This window comes from Merops nubicus, unplaced genomic scaffold (assembly GCF_000691845.1).
Source record: "Merops nubicus isolate BGI_N331 unplaced genomic scaffold, ASM69184v1 scaffold10633, whole genome shotgun sequence".
NCBI classification, from domain to species: Eukaryota; Metazoa; Chordata; class Aves; order Coraciiformes; family Meropidae; genus Merops; species Merops nubicus.
In genome coordinates, this window is record NW_008600961.1 from 67,477 (window position 1) to 88,976 (window position 21,500).

The 21,500-nt window shown below is 39.5% G+C and overlaps 1 protein-coding gene across 1 annotated transcript in view; it reads right to left on the reverse strand.

Moving 5' to 3' along the window:
* LOC103770574 (protein Shroom2-like) overlaps positions 1–19,044 on the reverse strand; it is a gene marked incomplete at its 3' end in the record, with an annotated part of 85,648 nt that extends 66,604 nt beyond the window's left edge. Inside the window, 1 exon segment of the mRNA XM_008937839.1 lies at positions 18,904–19,044. Coding sequence (XP_008936087.1) covers positions 18,904–19,044 — 141 coding nt within the window.
* Positions 19,045–21,500: the final 2,456 nt, after the last annotated feature.

Sequence of the window (21,500 nt, forward strand, 5' to 3'; positions counted from 1 at the left end):
GGAGCTGCAGCCACAAACGCTGCAGATCCCAAGTGCATAATACACACACTTAGCAAGATCACCACTAACATTGAAACATTCTGTAAAATTTTCAAGGAAAAAAAGTTTCAGAGAAAATCCTAGAAATTCCCACATACCAGAGTAATTTTTTAAGAAAGGAAGAATCAGTAGGACAGTCACAAACAGAAGCACCAGCAAGAGGGAGGGGAAAAAAACAAAACCCACAACCTCCAATAAATCAAGACAAGACTGTTTTATAGCAACTCATACTGCAGAATATAACCTCTTATTTAAAACAACCTTGCTACCTCACAAAATGAAGGCAATACATGAAAGTAATCTCTACAGTGGCCCACAACAGTCCTGAGAAATTCAGGTAAGTACATGAGCACTATAGTTTTTGCCAATTCACACTCTACAGAAGAGACGGCATTAGTTACAGGCAGCAGGCAGCACCAGAGTGTGATTTCTGCAGGCTTCTGTCTCAAAGCTGAGTTACAACTCTTTGAAGGACTCAACATGAAGAATTATCTAAGCAATACACCATTTATTTTTACCACTCCACCCAAAACAACCAAGTGTCTCACTGAATAGAGCAGAAGAGTCTCACTGACATCTACACCATGGCCCATGCTGTTCAGGGCTTTTTGTTTGTTTGTTTGTTTTGTGTTTTTGTTTGGTTTGGGGGGATTTTGGTTGGGGTTTTTGCTTGTGTTGCTTTCCGTGGCTTTTTTTGTTGTTGTTAGTTTTGTTTTTTAAATAAGTGATCTGATGAACAGTTAAAGTTTACTGATGATGCAAGACTACCTGAATTAGTCAAAGGTGCACTGGCTGCCAAGAGCCACACAATAAAGGCTCTGTTGCTTAAAGTCACTGTGGATAAGGCAACACAGACACACACAACTCCCACACACACATATACGCAACAAACACAGACTCACAGACAACCACCGGTGAGCCTGCCAGAGATCTTTACTTGTGTCATGTTAGGCCATCCTCTGATAACTACACTTCAGTGGTCAATCCCAGATAAGTAAAGAAAACATCTGGAATTATTAGAAAGGGAATGGCTTTCCCTTCTCACTCATACACAATGGTACTGTGCTAATCAATCACCTATGTTACCATAAACTCAAAGTTGCATGTAATTCTTGTCATCCCATCCAAACAAGAATCTATCAGGATTTAGAAATGTAAGGGAGAAGAACAAGCCAGTCAGAGAGATTAATCAACTTTTACACGAGGAGAAATTAATCAGGACAAATTTGAGCTTAGAAAAGATGTGGCAAGACGAACTGTTACAAAGTATTACATATTAGTCCAGAATACATGAACCTGTAACACATACTATCATGAACCCACCAAACGGAGATGGCCAGTTATTTTTCAGAAATATAATAAAGCCAGTCAGACAGCTGCATACAATAGCACCTTTTTCTTAAAAGCAGGTATGCAACAATGCTAGTAGATACTGGGGAGCAAAAGTGTAAAAGTAGTGAGGTTAAAAAAAAAAAAACTGGGGGGGGAGGGGAAATCAGTCCTGCCATGAATTTGTTGTTTGACTTTTAAACACAAATGACTCAGACAACCCTAACTTGCTGATTATTTAAAGACTGTATCAAAAAGGAAAGGAAAAAGGGAAAATAATAATGACACTATCCTTCTCCTGCTTCTTAGAGCCGTTCCTCAATTATTAACTCCCAGCTGCTTCCAAAAACAGGAAACAAGGTCCAGTAGACTTTGTTCCTACTCACTACGGCTGCCCTTCAGTTCCTAGATACAGCATGTCTGCCCAGACAATATCCCTGTCTCATGATGCTGAGTAGCAGGGTAAGGGGGATGAAGGAGGAAATCAAGCTGTAAGACAAAGCACACTAAACTAGCTGTACAGCAGTTAAGATAAAATGCATAAAGTTATCAAGTTGAGACTAACAAAAAATAATTTCCTTTTTGATTTGAAAGTAAAGGATACTGTCAGCAAATACAGGTAAGGTATTTTTAGAAAGAGGTGCAAGGTCGCAATGTCTCTGAGCAATATTATGATAGTCTGGAGTAGCAGATGTTGTTTGCAAGAGGTTTGTAAACACGCTTTTGAAAACAGTGCCAGAAGACTGTATCCAAAGAACACATTCATAGGATGGCTATGTCAAATGAAGGAGCTACAAAAACCAGAGCTCTGACTCTGGAGACAAATGCACCAAATTATAAAGAAAAATAAATAAAAAAAAAAGGAATAAAGAGGCAATATACATATTCTATAAAAATTCTTAATCTGTACAGTACCGTTTAGCCTGTAAGATTCATGGCAACTTTGCATTGTGAAGCACTAAGACTATTTTGAGCGTACTTAAATGACAAACAGAAGCTTTTGAAAAACGCAATGGATTAATACAAATCTGTATTCCTAGTTATTATATTGATGAAGAAAGGATTTGAAAATACGTCTGCCTTATCACATTCTCTGGTTTGGACTAGGTAGTAGAGAAACCACTACTCTGTCAGTGAATACTGACAGAGGCTCCTCATCAATAGACTCACCAGTGCCAACAGTTACCATTTATGAAATCAAAGAACTTCAGCTGAGAATTTTAAAGCTTCACAAGGAAATTGCAACACCAACCCCTAAATAAAGCCAACAAATACTCATTTTTCACAAAAGCTCAGATGCCAAAGCAAAGTTGTGACCAAACAAAATTAGTCCAGCCACACAAATTTATGACTAATTAAGAACAGTGCACATAATTTTTTGTCTTGCTTGCAGTTACTCCATAAATGCACACTTAAATAAAATGAGCATGAATCTTTCTAGGCAATATACCTTGAGTTGAAATTACTGGTCTCCTAAGTTTTCCAGAGCTACGCTGTAACTATTTTTTCCCTCTGTGAGCCAGCAGGGTATGTTCTTTTAGCACTGAAAATACTAGTTCTCTCTAAATGTGTGAAACTTAAATTTTGAACACAATTAGAAGCTGCGCTCTGAGAATACACAGTAATGTTTCTGCAACGGTCATTATAGAGACTGCAAAAAATCAGGAAAAAAAAATGTGTCTTGATGGAAGTCTTTGATTGGCAAGACCAAGATGTTTTCCTCATCAGGGGGCACACCCAATACACGATAACAGTTCATGGCCTGTATGTTAAGAGCTCATCATATTTGCAAATGTGTTAGCCACATTTATCTCCCACAGACCTCTCCCTCTGGAACTACAAAGCAACTAGAAACTATACCTTGATACATCTCTGAAATGCTGGGGTTTGAACCCTGAGCCCCAAATCAAGGTTGACATATGGGTGATTCCCACAGCCCTTCATACAGCGGAGGTGAGTTTGCCTTATAGCTGCCCCCCAGGGTGCGGCCGGCCCTGCAGGGAGAGCCAGAAGGGAAATGAGCCCCAGGGGTCCCGCACTGAGTTGACAAAGGTCAGGTGTCTGCTTGGGGATAAAAGCTGGGACCACTGGCAGGGAGTCAGGAGTGTCTGTCTGTGGAGTGCCCTCCACAGAGCTTCCTGGTTCAGGGCCGACCTCCTGACTCTCCCTGGAGCTGGGCCCTGGTCTGTTTAGACCTTTGTGAACGCGGGCTGATCGGGGGAGAGTTGCCATGTGGGCACCTTTTTCTTATGTAGTGAACTAGCTGGTCTGGCTGTTTCCCATGCCAACTATGGGAAACCTCAGGTCTCTGTTTGCACCACCTGTTGTGGGCTGAATCACATCTTTTGTGGGATCGCTGGGGGCGGTGTCATTTATGTACCAGCTGACTGATCTGTTTGTACTCCTGGCGATCATTCATGCAATGTCCTTCTTGTCTACAATACAGTCTGTGTATTGGTTCAGCTTCCTGCTGGTGCTATCATTTTTGTTGGGCCTGGTCATTGGCAAAACGATCTCCCAAGCTCAAGGAGTCACAAAGCTGACTCCAGCCAGGTTATGACAGTGACTGTACATCAGTGTGACACAGACTCCCTTAGGAAGTTTTCCTTGTGAGAATTATGAACACAAAACCGATACAGCCACTGAGATAACCACAAATTGCTGCTATTGTGACCCTGTGTAATTACCTGCAATGTTGCTGCACACCCTCTCAGGTCTCCACCCCCAAGCAAATCATGTGGTTGTCTTTATGTGTAGCCTAACAAGTCCCACAGCTGTGTGGCTGAGCACTTCCAAAGTAAGAACACATGTTTTGACTTTCAAGAAGTTATGTATCTGTAAAAATTCAGAATGTTTGCTATTGCATTCTTCAGGCAGCTTCCAACACGTTGTTGGTCTGGCAGACAAGCAGAGGATTCAGCAGAGCAAACTGAAGTTTTTTGTCACCAGTGCCAGTTGTACAGCTGAGAGTGAAGCTGAAGAAATCTAGACTTCCATCATCAAAACATATTAGGGAAACAAAGCACTTCATTCTCCTCAAGCACTTCCCATTTAAATTTCAGTGTGAAGCCTACAGACTATAGAGTACATCACTTAAACCAAGTCAAAGTAGACAACCTTGTGGTTTAATCCTTCTGTTTATTTTATGATCCACATGAGTTATCCGTAAAAGTGGCGGGGCTACATCATCTTTTTCTAAAGGGAAGTAAATTTCACATCACCAGAGACAACGTGCTGTGCCTACACATTCTCTTGCTGGATTGCCATCTTTCAGAACACCATGCCAAATGCTGTACGGTTACTTACGTACTTGGCACTTCTTAGGAAAATGGGGAGCCACCACTAGTAAATACAGCCATTAATTGCAAAAGGCTGCAAGCAGTTGCACAAGGGTTCAAATCCATAATCAGGTCCAACACTTACACCATTACTATCTTCAGTACAGGATTTAAAGGTGGATCAATACTTGCAGACTAATCAATGTTTCCATGTCACAGATTGCTTTCAAACATTTTTGACCATTTTGCTTTTGTGATAGTAGCTACCCAGTCTTACAGAAGTGCTTACTCTGTCCATCAATATAAAGAAATAGAGGGCTCTAGAGGTATTTTTCACTCAGAATATACACTGCTTTTCACTCAGAATATACACTGCTGGCAGAAAAGACAGACAATATTTGACATTAAATGCACATGAACCAGAAGAACCAGATCTAGTTTTCAAAAAAGTCTGCTTGTACTCTACAATACCCTAAGCAGTGTTTGTTTAGCTTACCTTTGAGCAATGCCCGGTGTGCTATTGCATTGATATTAAGTCTGCTTCAAATATTTCTTTCTACTGCCGTGTCACTACTTGCAGTATCTTAGTTGGACTGTCTGCCAACATGCTTTACAGAGTAAGACAAAGCTGCTCTACAGGTAAAAAAAAGCTGATGGCAATTCAACCCACAGCAGCTCATTCTTACACACACTTGCTCTATTGTTTTCTGTGTGCAATGAGTATTTGCATTTTTTTTTCTCCAAGGAACATAAACAGATAAATCAGTAGCAATGACACAGGAAAAATCCTGTGGCTAACATTTTTCAGACAAAGATTTCATTTGGCTCAATATCCAGGGAAAAAAAAAAAAAAGGCATCTATTTTTCTAAGGTAATTTATCATCCTTTTTACATAGCTAATTTTCCAGGATCTGGAAATAATCTGAACTCAACAGCAGATATTAAATGCCTGACAGATACGAATAAGAAGATGTGCTCCAACAGAATTTCACAAAACTATAAGCCTCTATGCTATGGACGTGGGGAGTATCCTGGAAGAAACAGTCACTTAGGTTTGTTGTACTACCAAAGAACTTTCAACATGTTCCTACCCAGTGTACAGCACACCATCTTTTATTTTCATTAAAACCAGGTTATGATTCAGATATACTTACACATTATCAGAGACAGTGCACCAAACTCCATGACAATGAATTAAAACCACTGTAAAAATAAAGAGAAAATGGATCCCCTAAATCTGAATTTATAAATAAATACAATTTCGTTTCCAACCCTAAATATTTTAAAGGAGCTTATTTTCACTGCAAAGACCGGCACTTTGGAAAGAGAATGTGCAGATTTAAGAATTTTCTCCACCTCAGAGAAAAACTTACAAAGAAAGCTTTACCTCAAAGCACACAACACTAGACATAAGGTTAAGAATCACTGGTAAGACCAGGAAATAATACAAAGTACAGAACTATTACATAGATTATTCTCTTTAGTGTCATATTTCTAATTACAACTCGTATCTAAGTAATCTCAGTGATTTTTCCAGAGCTACTGAAAAAATTATTGTCTTTAAAAAAAAAAGAAAACAAAAATAAAATATAAGGAATGGCTGAAAAAATTCCAGCACGATCCACTCTAATCTCAAAAGTCATTTGGAATTTAACTGATAAATGAAAATACTGTACTATTTCAGAGTAAGATCTGATCTTGCATCTTATATAAACAATCTTATGATCATGGAAAAACAGGAGTTCAAAGCTGTGTTTAACTACCAACAGAGCCACATATTTTCATTTGAGTATCCTGCAAACACAATGCAATACAAAACAAAACTCATTTCTTCCTGTACTTAACCTGGATGGTATCAGTCAAAAGATTCACCGTTCAGTCCCTCTGTGACTGACTCATGGCTTTAGAGATTACAAATTCCACAATTTTCTAGCATTTACTCTGCCATCATACAACTCAAAGCTTTTTGGTTTGGAATCCCAATGACTACTGCCATTTCTTGAGAAACTAAATAGCTATAAATGGACAATACACTAAAAGGGTTTATCAGTTCACAATAAATACAACTTCTGATCTGCTTTCCTCCAGGTACATTGCTACTGAGCCAAATAACTTGCTTTACAATAAGCAAGTCTTCCCAAAAAAAAAAACCACCAAGCAACAGAAAACATTAAGCAATATGCGTTGGAACTTCGCTCTTAATGTTAGAAACTATTACTATTATTTCAAGTATGTCAAGTCTTCATGTTTGCTAAATGAAAAATCTACTGAATTTTGGTATGTCTTTCAATTTCCTTGAGTAAAATAGATCTTGTCAGTTTTTCAGTAACTGTTACGCCACTTTCTAGCACCTTACTTAGTTTTCAGCATCCTCTTACTGGAAGCCTTTGTCAACTGCTGTGCACCAGATTTAAAAAAAAACACCTATTCACAGTGACTGCACCCTTGTTTCTAATACCCAAGACTGCACGCATACCTTTCTTATGATGGCATTGCATCTTGAAATTCACATGGTTGCCTATTAAAAATTTTAGCTTGAAACTGGAAAAGGGTAGATTTAGATTAGATGTAAGGAAGAAGTTCTTCACTGTGACTGCAGTCAGAGAATGAAAAAGATTGCCCAGGGAAGCTGTGGATGTTCCATCACTGGAAGCATTCAAGACCAGGTTGGATGGGGCTTTCAGCAAGAGGGTCTAGCGGGAGGTGCCCCTGCCCATGGCAGGGGGGCTGGAACTAGATGACCTTTAAGGTCCCTTCCAATCCAAAACGTTCTGTAACTGCTGCCTTTTAAGAGATCCCCCATCCCACATGCACAACTTGCACTGCATTACAGTGAGAAGTGCTGTGATGGAGAAATGGCTTACAGGGTTGTTTTGGGTTTTTTTTTCCCTCCTCAAGTGCTTTGAGGTTGCAGTCCAGCATTCAATAACTAAAGTTTATGAACTCCAAGATTTAATTTTAATTACATAACCTTGAAACCCTTGAAGAAACTCACATCCATCATGAGAATTTTGGTCAGTTCAGGAAACGGATCTGTGAACATAAATCAGATAAGAACAAAATGCATTTGAAACTGTCACTTTTTTTTTTTTTAATAAAACCCCAAAATCAAAACACCGGTATGTGCTGGAGGTCATAAGGTGTTCCTGCTTTCCTTCCAAAACTTCAAGCTTTGAGTAATATGTGCTCAAGAATGGAAAATTCCTTTTCTGTCATTAAAGCTAGTTCTGCTTTTTGAAATGTGTAACTACTACATCACTCTCCTCCTGCCTCAACTCAGCCTAATCAGAAAGGGAAATAACTCTCAGATTATCCCAGAGAGAAGACACATTCTTCTGGTGCTTTGCTACAATTTAATCATCACCTGGACAACTATCACTAAACACTACAAAACATCCACTAACCTTGCTAGACGCTTCTGTCTTCAAAATTAAAGCTGGATGAGACATCTTAAACTGCATGAGTCACAGAGGCAGAGAAAAAACAATGTGCTCTGTTGCATACCAGTATTCACAGGATACTTTTTCAGGTCACAGTCTGTTATGTGTACTCTGGCTTTGAATTAAAAAAGCAGACTGATTAACTTCCAAGTGCAACTACAAAAACATTAAAATCATTGTTCTTCCTGCAAGGTCTCGGACTTCCTCTTCATTGTACCATAAATTTCAACACAAACAAGCACAGACACCTTTTTGCTGCTCTTACTGCCATGTTACAACCTTTCCAATGAGGTAGTACCTAAGCAACAGTCTCACAAAAATTATCTTATGTCCTCACGTTACTCTCAGATCCATTTTGGTAATTAACCACAGCTGGTATTAGCCACTTCACTAATCAAAGTTGTTCCATGCTTCCCATCATGAGATCACATTTTCTTTCAGTGGTTGATGAATTTGGCATACTTAATTAGGCAAAAACTTTCCATTGTGCATTTCCATTAAATTTAAACTGAAATGGTTCATCCAAGAAACAAATGATGAAATGTTTACATCAAAAGGCAAAACTTACTGACCCCCGTTTCAGGAAGAGGAGCAGCCCGGCAGCACCGAGGCCGTGCTCACGGCTGTCTCCGCGCACACAGGCCTCACGCTGCTCGAGGTAAACTGAGCAGCTCCGAAAGCATCCAGCCGGACAAGTCTCAATCAACTGCAGGTCCTGTGAGGAGATCCTCCATGCTGAAAGTTTTGTAGGTTTCGGGCTCTAAGCAGAGAGGCATCAAGGAAAAGGGAAGGAGGCCATGTAAGCCAAACTGCACATGGCTAAAAAAGGCAAACCAGGATTTAGAGCTAGGGATGGAAATAGCAAAGCAAAAGAAAATTGGTAAAGACAATTTTGCCTGTTGAACTGAATCTGGAACCACTCAGATGAAGAGAGTGATAAGAGATGACTTCTAGGTGAGAAAGAGGTAAAACTGGAACAGGCCAAAGGAAATTCAGAAAAGGCTGGGACCAAGCACTGGAAGTAAGAGGCAACTATACAACCTAGAGACTGAGTTACTAAATCCAACATAGTTTTGTCAGCAGAGAAAGCTAAACCTGATGAGCAGGGTACCCAGGTCACCTTCTAGTGTTGACCCCCACAGGAAACAACCACCTATCATTGCTCCTGTTAGTTTGGAAAATTACAGTGCAGTTGAGAAAATTACATGGATGTCACCCGGATGCCAAATTTCTTTTGTCTTTTTTTAAAGAAATAAAAAAGAAGTAAAGACAGACAAAACCTATTACAAGAGTATAAAATTTACAGAGCAAATCACTCTGTAGAATGATTTACATCTTCTGTAGTTGTTATATATACAGCCCATACTCCTTACCACCACACATGATAACATGTCAAATTTTGTGGCCATATAGCGTGCCTTTTCCCTCCTCTCATCAGTTTACTGCACGTGACAACTAATTCCCAGGGCCTAAAGACTGACTGGTTTTGGGGGGTGGAGCTACTTTTGAGGACACTGACTGCAACTACATTATTATCAGAGTCAAACACATCTATGAAGAATTTTCCATGAAATATTTTATAACAGTCTAGATCAAGATGCAGCTTTCCAGTGACCAAAAAAGTAGCTAAATTAGCAATGGAACTGCTAGGAAAAAAACTAAAACAGAAATATGAAAGAAAATTTTTCCAGTCCAATTTTCAAAAATATTTTCATATCAAAACAAGCTGCACAGAAAGTTCGCACAGAAAGTTTCCCAGAATTCAAAGAGAAGAAAACCTGGCCATAGCAAACTGCAGCCAGCATCAAACATCTCAGACAATTCCAAGCCTTTAGACAAAGAGGCACCCACAACAGAGAAGTTATAATTTGTCACAACTTAATTTAATGTTGATTTAGTAAACATGCTCTCCTATGTATATTCAAAGGTTAAGTATGTTTTGGTAGAAAAAAAAATAAACAAAACCATTTTCTTTTTACTCTGTCCTCGGAAGAGGGCTGGATCAATTTTTTTTGAAATCACAAGATGAAGAAAGAGTATAGGTCTGGATTAAGACTGCTCATTAATGAAAGTCACAAAGTCATAAATGCTTATCTCCTATTTATTTCCATACTTCAAATTAATTTTCACCCAAAGTCAGCTGGACTACAGCCTGTAAGTCACTGCGGGGCGTGTGACTGTATACCACAAAGTTGCCACTCCCTGCTGCTCATCTCCACTCCCTCTAATTGGGTAATTAAATTGCTCATGCAACATTTCCCCAGTCAGCTTTCAGCAAAATAAACTAAGTTGCTAAAAGACCTACTGTTTGCAGCGCTGGATTTAGGACAGAGAGACTACACTAGCTCAACACCTTTAGGCTGAAATGTAGGGTGACTGTATCAGTCATTGATATGCTGGAATCAAGAGTAGCCTCCAATTAATGCCGATGTGAAGATAAACTAAATTTTTAAGTTTGCCTGCAGTTAGAAGAAAGCATGTACACTCGCCCTTCATTTTTCTGAAACTTATATCCTATGTTACCGCCTTAGATGATGATGAACTGTAAGTCCACCATCAGTTTTCAAGCCACCAACAGTGTATTTCTACCAAGAAGCTCTAGTCATAGTCATCAGATATTGAAGGAAATTCAAATGGTCAGCAAGGACATGTGTTTTGTCTACAAAAATAAATTTCCTTATGAAGTTTTATTGCTAACAAACGTTTCAAATCTCACAGATTCAAATGCCTAGTTGACCTTTCGTATAAGTCCACATTATGGGTTTTTTTTTTCCTCCCACTCAGGTGTCGACAGCTTGTCTCACTCCATCTCTCCTCTGCTTTTCTGAGGCATGGAGAGCATCTGTGCATTTTGGATAAGTAGTGGGTTTAATTTTGTGAAAATGGATCTAATCGTACACTTCAGTACATTACTCATGATGAACACTGGAGATATACAATCACAAAGCACTGTCTTCTGTTGTGAAGACGAATTCACTCCTGGCAGAGTCTCACAGCTATAGCCTTTTAAGACAGCTCTGTGTACTCATAGGGCTTCCACACACTTGGGTTCTGGGTTTTACCAGAAAGGCTACAAAGCCTTTGTCACTATAATATTTCAGCACTTCCACGTCAGGTCTGTTTCAGGAGAAACAGATTTCTGTGAAGTAGGGAAATATCATTAGTCCTGTTCAACACAGGGACTGAGGCAAAGCAGCCACACAACTCTGCACAGGTACACAAGCAACCTGTGGCAAAAGAGGTAGCTGAATTACTACATCTCCCAATTTTCAGTTTGCTGACATTTCCAGCTCCTCACTTCTGACAGGGTTCTGTGCTGAAGCTTTGCAAACTCGCACTCATGGCTTCACGGAACTGAACCACCACCAAAGCACCACACACCTCTCCACCCTCACATTTTAATCACCTACACATTTGACATAATGGGTCACAGCTACAATATTTTTTAAGATGACGATTTCCTTAATCAGCCAGAAGAAATTCAGTTGAGCAACAAAAGACTTGTCTTACGCCCCTCCCTAACACCAGATTGAGAAATCACTGAAACTCCAGGTCTCCTAGGTTGTCAGGAAAGGTGCAGCCCTCCTCCCTGCTCTTGATAGTCATCTCCCCCAGCAGTCAGGAAAAACACCAAGTTCCAAGAAGGTCAGCTATAGAAAAAAAAAATATAAAAATAGCATGTTGGTAATATATCACTGCAGTTTACATTTTATAGGCAGAACAAATTGTTGGGTTTTAGCTATTACAGAAGATAGGAAACAAAAAAGAATACGAAATACAAAAGTTCTTGCACGTACTAAGAATACATAGTTTAAAAGGGAAAAACAAGTTTACCTTAGAGCTTAAAACTTTTGACCTACCAATTTTTTGGAAAGTAGAAATAACATTATGACATTAAAGCACCATTTGAGAGAATCCAGTATTTCTATAACATCTTCCAGCCTCAGAACACAATACTGTTTTTTAATTTTACAGAAGCCTTTGTATTTAGAAATAAAGGCACTTATTGGTATCACTTACCAAAACAGTCATGTAAGAAACAGACTACAAATTGTTTATAAAAGCTGATTTTGAAAGTGTACATTTCTTTTAAATATAGTTAATGCTTAGAAAAGTTAACAGATACATAAAGCTTCAAGCTTTCCCTGCTATCATCTGAAAAATCCTTCCCCGTATATACCCAAAAAAATACTACCTTATATCAACACAGTATGCTAGCATCTTTATTTAAGTGAATGACACTGAAATGGATGTTCTGCTATACTATTAAAACAGAAAAGGCAACTGCAAATGTCTCTAATGTCCTCCTTTCTTCTGGATCAGCAAAATATATATTTGTAGAGAAAAGAAAATAATTTACAATGCTGTAATTACTTCATTATCCAGAATCCAAATATCATCAGGAGCTGGAGAATGTGTTACATCAGTTATCAGCCAGCTAGACACCTACAAACTCATTTTTACATCTAATTTGTTTAAGAAAATTAACACAGCAATGACTAACTGATACTGCGTAGGAAGTGTTTCACTTCCTTTACCATGAAATCATGTTGCTATGATACTATCCTAAAGGATTATAGTATTTCCCTGAAAAATACACAGCTTCCAAATAAAGTATTGCTACCCTCCAACAGCAACTTTTTACAGTATTCTCTGAACCAAACCAGAGGTTTATTTCCTAAAGAATGCTGAACAGTTTATATGTATTTGGGAAAGTGGGAGATAGTGCTTTATTTCACAGTTTATGTTGGAAGCTTTCAAAGCAAGTGTAAAACAAAGCTTTTTTTTAATCTTGAGACAGAAAAAAAGTCCAAAATAATCTGATTTTACAGCTTTGTGAAGTGATTTTGAGAACAATCACCTGTTTTACCAAAAAGAGGTAAAGTACTGAAGCTGCAACTCTGAGTGCAGCGGTAGGTACCCATACTTCACTCTGGAACATATTTATTGCAGTCTCATGCTCCCCATTGACAGATCTTTGCCTGCTTCAGCTATTCAGACTTGACTATAGAGCATATAATAGGAGGACTGAGGATGAAGAACTTACTACTCTGAAATTAAAGTGACTTGCTATTTTAAAAGGCTCTAGATTTTGCTTCAATAACTTTCACTAACACTTGGATCTTTTTCCATTTAAGAGAAAAAGCACAACTCTAGAAGGAAGTTACTGTACTTCCACTAAAAAAACAAAAGCTCTGAATTGATTTCATCAAAACTAAATTGAATTCAACTTTACACACCAGCAAAAGCGTTCTTACAACCTTTGACAAACTGCTCAGAGATAACCGCTTCTCTGCTATTACCAGAACAGGAAACATCTTCTGGTTGCAGATGACACAAACAGACAGAGAAGGGCTAGTCTACTGTGAGTACAGGAATGGTCCAGATCTGAAAAACGTGACAGAACAGCTAAGGGCCTGGAGCAGAGAAAGCATCCTATAAGGCCACCTACAATCACATAACGAGAGGGCCCTCCATCATGATCCGTCTTCCTTCCTTCCTTCCTTCCTTCCTTCATTCTGCTGGAAAAATGACGGTGAGAACAGATGAAATTGCACTGTTACTAGCTACTCAAAGGGATACAGCCTCTTAAGCACTGCAGTAGGGGGCCCCATATAGTCCAAATTTTGAACTTCCAGTCACTGATACTATTTCTTGTCAGCCCTGAACAACAGGCCACTACATCCTTCAAAAACCTTCTTACAAAGTGCAGTTCTTTAGAAACTTTAAGAAACATGACAGCATATTTCCTCGTACATATCAATTAACGGGTGTGGATAAATAAGTAGAAGAATTTAAATATTCCAAAGAACCTAATAATTTAGAAATTAAGAGAGAGATTTAAAGGAGGAGAAAGCAGTGCTGGTGACAAAGGGGAAGGCTTCCTTTCCATATGGGGTAAGGCAGGAGCAGAGAAGTACAGGGACAGAGGAGGGGAAGGCTTCATGCCCTGTGTCCCTGTACTTCTCCTGCCTTACCCCACACAGAATGGAATCCTTCCCCCCAGTGCCAGTGCCACTCAGCCTTTGCTAAGCAGTTTAAACTGTTCAGTTGGCTTTGCTGTTTCATCGGGGTTCAGAAGAACTCTGAAATTAGCACCTCTTTTCTATCATCAAACACTCTGCTCCATCTGTTTCTGCTTTAAGAGCCAACCCAAGAATTCTCTACCTGACAAAAGCTATTCAGTTTCTCCAAGCAGCATTTTGCTGCGTTTCCAGAATTTACCAAACGTCTGCCCCTTTCTGCCTTGGGGAGTCTGGCACACCACAGTCACACTCAGGTACCCACAAAGGCTGCAAAAAAGATCCCCCAAGAACTTTTTAATGTTGCAGAATCCACTCTCTTACCTTTGTGACCTGACTCGTACTTACCAAGAATGCCCTGAATTAACTACAGACTGGATACTCATACTGCATTAACTTACAAGGAGGGGAATGGAGTTCTCTCCTAACTTCACACTCATCGTGGTCCTTCGTAGGTTACGACTCCCCTGATTAGCTTGACCAATCAAACTGAAAAGCTACATTCTTGTCATGTTCAGACACAAAGCACAATCAGAAATAAAGAATTTCCCAGCAGTTTTAGACAGAGCCACACACATTGCAAAAACACAGACAATCTTTCTCAAGTATATTTCATCTTACTACAGGTACCTATGTAGGCATCTAGGTATGTGTTGAGGAACCATGGGTTTCCTCAGCTTCTCACACAGCTGATAGCAAATAGTAGGCACTTCAGAAGGCAATTCAGAGCGCTTAAGTCACATCTTACCCTACTTCTGTTAAATACCTTGCTAAAGTCTGGGTGAACACCACCAAAAGTCTGCTGCTTGGCAAAGCATATATGAAGGATACAAACACATTCTACAAGTACATCAAGTTGAATTTAAAAACCGGCTACAGTTCAAAACTTTGCAGATAATTCCTACCACTGAATGAATGTGCTTAAACAAAATGTATTCAGTTACCAATTCCATAAACCTTCCATTCATCTTGCTTGTAAAGGAGCATATCTGTGAAGTTACAGGCAGTACTAAAATTAGAATTCCTAAAAACTCACCACCAGAGTGGTAATAATATTCTTGGGAAGGGGTGGGGGGGATAGCACAGCATACCTGCTGCATAACACATTATTTTCAGTTTGTTAAAGGTTATGTGGAATTAGAAAGTTTGTTAAGTTAAAGATAAGCCATAAAAACCCCAACAAAATCCCTCACAAAACAAAAAAAAAAAAAACAGAAAGACTTTCATAAATTTTACAGAGGCACCACTATTTTTCTTTATGTATATATTAAAAAGACCTTTGATGGACCTTGTATCAAACAGCTTCAAACTACAGACAATAGAAAGCAAGTCTGCGTAGACTAAACGGATGAAGTCTCAACCACATCAACGTTTACTCTGCCTCTTTGGGAAACTATTCATGCACTGTATCTCTTAAACGTAGAGCAAGTTAAAAATCTGCTTAATGGCTGGGTCCTGTCTCAAACATCCATAATAAAATAACCCACAGAATTAAATCCATATACATATTAAGTCTTTTCTGTATAGATTACAAATGCACAGGAAGACTAAATGCAAATGGCTTTCCTCAAGAAGAAAAAAAGCTCACATGTGATGCGACATTGGCTTGGTTACTACTACACTGTTGCTTTCTCCAATCTATTCATGACTAGGTTTCATTTCCCATTTACCTTGTTCTTTCCATCCTCGCATACTTTAAATATTCATTAAGTGGGAGAACACAATGAATCAAGCTCTGCAGTAAAAAAAATATACAGTCTGTTGAGGAAAGCTATGTAGCATATGCATAAACACCCCACAAGCCCACACTTTTTTCCTCTTCAAAAAAAACAAACCAAAACCAAACAACAAAAACACAAGCAGGATGGTTCACTAGGTAATAAATGGTGTTAGTGGCGATCCTCTGACAACACAAGCAATAACTAGAGGTCTCTTATTTTTATGCTAATTCTTATGGTAGCATCCAAAATTCATATTGAAAAGTAGGGACAGTAACAAGAGAAGTTTAAATTGTCATTTAAATAGACTAATAAACATCCAAATAGGCAATCCCGCTGTCTAGCTCCTATTTCAGTAACTATTCCCACAAAACACACCAATTCCTCTGCCAGACTCCACAGACACCAATGTTTTTGTTTATGTTTGGTTTTAAACTAAAATGTCATGACAGATTTGACAGGTTTTGCCTAAATAGCTGGAAGAGGAAAAGGCAGAGCAGAAAAAAAACCAAACAAAACAAGTAACTTGGAAGCAAAGTTGCCTTGTTGTGAGGAATTAAATGCAGCATTCCGACTTCTCCTCAGGAGGATTTCTGTCCTAAAATGTGGTGTGAAATGCACAAAGGCAAACTGCAATTTCAGGCCTGCAAGCACGCACACCCACTTCTTAAGTCACGCTCTCACACCGTTGACCTCCAAGCACATAGCCCAGAACTGACTTGAAACTTCTCCAGTCACAAGGCTTTTAACTCATCCTCTCATTTCAACTCCCTGCACAACTGGAGATACATATCACATGTAGCAATACCCAAGATAGCTTTAAAATGCAACTTCAACTGTGAATGCTCTTGTCAAAAAAGCCCTCTCCCAAGCTTCAGGCTTCCACAGCCAGATCATTTACATCACATATGAGTGTGGTGGGCTTCATTCTGCCAGTAAGTACACAGCCATAATAAAGAGCTCATTCAACAGCCGTTAAAGTGCTAAAATTGAGAGCATTCCCTTCATCAATGAGATCATTAAGTAAAAAACAGTATCATCTTGTATCAGAGCAAATCAACTCGTCTCTTTCAATAATTGAGACCTCAAATGCACCAGCCAGACACAAAGGTAAACGCCACTCAGTTTCTACAGCACGGAAAAAAAAACTTCTAACATATTTGACAGGGAAAAAGATAAATTGCTACATGATCCTACTCTAATCCCAAAACACTCCTTTTAAGATATAAATATTTCCTAAAGTTTCTCACCTATCAAATTTAACAGCACAAAGAAAAGGTCCCAAATGATAAATCCCTAAAAGTTTCAAAAGAAATATAGATTATTTGATACATTCTTTTTCAACTCCTGGTTAAGACACATGTTCAAATTATGGCACATACAGGTCAGTAATTTTGTTTGGTTTTCATGACCAAGAGAATATGGCTAGAAAATAAAAACAAGTGGATACACTTTCATGTATTATCTTTCTGAAACTGAAGGAAACTAAATTTATCAGGCTATGGAGACCAATATTAGCATGCTCTCTCAGCCACAGTACAATGGCTCCTAATAACTTATAAATCAGCTGTTTACACAAATGTCTGCATTTATGTTGAAGTGGCAGTATTTTCCCAGGATGGCCATCAAATGCTGGTTTTCTGGACGTCAAGCCTCAGAGCCAAGTTTAAGAATTGTTACTGTCTATGAGCAATGCAGTTCACTTCAAACACTTAACCTGAGGGGAGCAACTAGTATTTATGTTTGAAAACGTCTTTTTTGATTCATTCTCCTTCTAAATATTGCTTTTAGTTACACGTTTAAAGCCAAAGAATTACTTAATGAAAACAGTAATCACTTAATACTGGAAGAATATATCAATACAAGTTATAAGAAGTCTTGCAACCAATTAATAGAGAAGCATTCCTTTATAAAATTTAAATAATCACTAGGTTAAACAAATTAAAATTTGCATCTATCACAGACAGGAGCATGTTAGGAAAGCACAATGGGATAGAGAGAAACAAAGTTCGGAGTCTGTCCGATACTGCTTCCTCTCGAAAGAGCACCTCCAGCTGGGGCATGAATTCAGCACTGATTCAGGAGACAAGAACTCTATCTACTAAATCAACAACAAAACTTCTTGCAACAGTCCAGGTTTCACTTGGAAATCCTGCCGAAATACCAGCCAAGCCAAGCCCAGCCTTGATTAGCCTACAATGAGATCATAGCTTGAGGAGGTATGGCTGTAGGCCCTTGTAAAGCTGATACTGAGGAGGAATTTTTTTTTTTTTAAACGATGATTTAAATTATTTAAATGAGTCTTTCTTGAAACACATGACCTACAATATTTTCATATTTATTAATGGAATAAGAATAACATTGACTGCAGAACAACTTCAGAGTTCTTCAGGATATTATTAGTACCTCAAGTGAAACGACTTTCTATCCATCACCCACAATCAATGCTGTGACTGACACTACAAGTTAGGCATCTCAGATAAGAGTAATTTTAAAGCAAAAGTAATCAAGATAATGCAGCTGTAGGAGATTTTCACACTTGAGCACCTCGACTTGTCCCGATTGCCAGTAAAATCTCTCTCTTCAGAGTTTGTTTCTTTAAAAAGAAGAGAAAAACTGAGGTTTCTGAGACTTCTAAGTCAAGTCCTCTAAGTTGTCATTTCACCTTCTGTTGAAATACACATGTCGCTATAAAAAGCAAGTCCTTTTTCTCCAACATGTCAAATTAGGCAAGAACAAGCTGCCTTTCGGCAACTTTTTTTTGGAATGTTATCATACACCCATGCGCAGATCAGAAAAAAATGTGAAGCACTTTTTTTTTTTAAAGGGACATGACGTTGCATACTATTATTTTTGTAGTGACAATGCTAAAAGGCTCTTCTCTCCACTTGCACATGGGTGGAGCAAGTTTTAGAAGACCTGCGATGTTTAAAGATCGAGCAAGCTGTATCATGCAACGTTTTTTTCTGTGCTTACTGCAGTAACAACAAAAACGGGGGGGCAGGGGGGGGTGGGGGAAAGGGCAGGATAAATAAAAAGGCTTGCGCCTGGCAGGTGAACTTGACGTTCTGCCTACCTGGTTCAGAACTATTTCTCCAGGTCTCGTTTCAGCTACAGACTGAAACACCCCCACGTTTGGCATTGGTGCCAGGCGCCGGTACCGGGCACCGGCAGCGTGCCTGGGGCTGACCTCTCCCCAGGCTTCTCCTCCCGACATTCCAGCCGCTGAGCACAAGCTTATCCCCCTGCTGAGGCTGGACATGTTTTCTCCTCCCTAGCACGCATTTCCCTCCCTGAATATTAGTACCTCGGTGGGTCAAAGCACACTCTTGTTTTAATTGACTAGAGAGCCAGCTAATAAATTCCCAAAATAGTGTTTGTGGCTCTTCTTGCCCTAGACTCTTTCTACAGTACCTGTAAGAAAAAAACTTCCCTTTATGCCAGCAAGTGAAAATGCCACACAACCAGAGAAATTAACCCCCAAGAGGTGTGCTACACGCAGAAAGTGCCACAAAATGAGCAGTACACACTTGCTCACTGATTTTTCAAATACAGTATTTTCTGGTGCTACTTTTCTGGCAGTTAAGGCTGCTGTCCCGTACATGCTAATGAAAGCGGGAAATACTTACACCATAGACTTACCAGCATTTACATAAAGGTGCAACTTTCTTCAAAGGCTCATCTTGCTTTTGAGCCAGCAGTAAGAAAGGAGACAAGCAGAATTTTAGAAATCTCCCTTAAGTAGCTGCTATCTGAAACTCCATTCACACCTTGTCACATTCCTCTCCTTAAAAAGCAGCCGTTGGCGTCATCCATCCTCACTCCCCTAGAGCCACCCAGAATTGGAGTGAGACAGAGCTCCGTAGACAGCTCAGACTTGGGCACAGTCTGAACGCACAAACACAGCAGTTTTTCTACAGGTACACTGAAGATTCAGTCCATTTTATTTTCCTGCATCCCTCACTGACCAGCCACCTTCCCTCAGAAGGGATGGCACAGGTGGTGTCCCCTCTTCCATGGTAGCCAGGCCAACCCCATCAGGAAGAGGGTAACTCAAGTTCAGGGCTCCCTTCAGCCAAGAGGAGACAAACTTCATTGCAACGAGGGACAGCTTTAACCACCTGGTATTGCATTATTCTTCCCACTAGCTTTCCACCACTAGCAGCACAGAAAAAAAAAATTTTTAAAAAAAAAAAAAAAAAAAAAAAACAAACAAAAAAAAAAAAACAAACAAAGAAACTCAAGACCAAGGGGATAGGCCAAGATTTTGCAGCTGAAGAACTGTAGTACTGGGGACATGGGGGACGCTTGCTCCAGTCCCTCATTTCAAAACTAGTTGCATACGCTTGCACCTAACAACAGCAAATGAAAATACACTCAAAAATTTAGACCCAAGGATCCAGGTTGTCTCTTGTTCCAGTAGCACTGATGGACCCACATTTCAGGAGTTACCAAGGCTGTGGTTCCACTTCATTATTCCTTTGCAGCAGACCCAGTTAACAATGTTCTCATCTCCAGATACTTCCCTCCACATACCACAGCCACATCCTCATGCCACAAATACTTAAGCCTGTTACTTAATACCTAGGTAACAATATGAATAAGTATCACTGATCAGTCTTTAGATGTAGCACCTACTAGCCATTACCAGAAAGGTGGAATTATTTGATTTAGCACTTGATAGCTAGTACGTACATAGTAAGTAGCTCTTTTCTCCTTTCCTCAAATGCTCCCAGGTTTGATATTCTGTAATTGAGGCCACTGGCATGAGGCCAACGGATGCAGTCATTTTTCAGCATATACATCTTCTGATACAGTTGTTTCTTTTAAAATAGCAGTACGAAAAGATCTAAAAAAGATGGTTTCCAAAGTCCTAACTTGCAAAGTCCATAATGCAGTTGTTTTAAGGGTGACAGAAGGCAACCGACTAGACAACCCAAAATGAAACCACCTCAAAAATACGATTAGAAGAATTTCTGCTGTGGATAAAACAGGACTTGTTGACCTCTAACATTCCGTGCACTTCTAAAATTGGAACAGGCAGAATCCTCAGGATTTGCACACAAAGCATACACATCTTTCCTTTCCTATAGATCTTGAGCAAAATGTGTTTTGCTAATGTGGATGTTTCTTCCCCTCAACTACATATGGATCTATTTTAAAGCGTTTTCACTGTGTAGCAAGAAAGCTGTCTTAACAACAAAACCCAACAATTAGTGGGGATGGGGGTTCCTAAGTCAAAACACACCCAGACGAAAAACATTTTCCAGAAAACGTGATATATTTCTTTAACTCATGTCCAAGACACTGAGATTAAAGCTGTGAGTATACAAGGACACATTAAAAAAAAAAGTCAATAAGAGGATGAAAAAAAAAAAAAAAGCCACCAGAAAGTGCACATATACGCAGGAGCCTTCCCCTGCCCTCCCCCCCCGCCGTCCTCGGAGCTTGGGTTTGGTCACTAGACACAAGACCTTTTGTTTAAAGAAAGGGTGAGATACAAAAGGTTACCCCAATTATTTTGAATTTGCCAGCGCAACAGCAGCGGAGCAAACAGACTCAGCGCCGGGAGTTTCAGCCTCCATACCCTTCTGCTCCAGCAGCCCGGCGGGCCGGAGGACGGGGAGGGCCCGGCACGGGCTCTGGAGCTGCGCCTGCAGCCGCGGGGTCCCC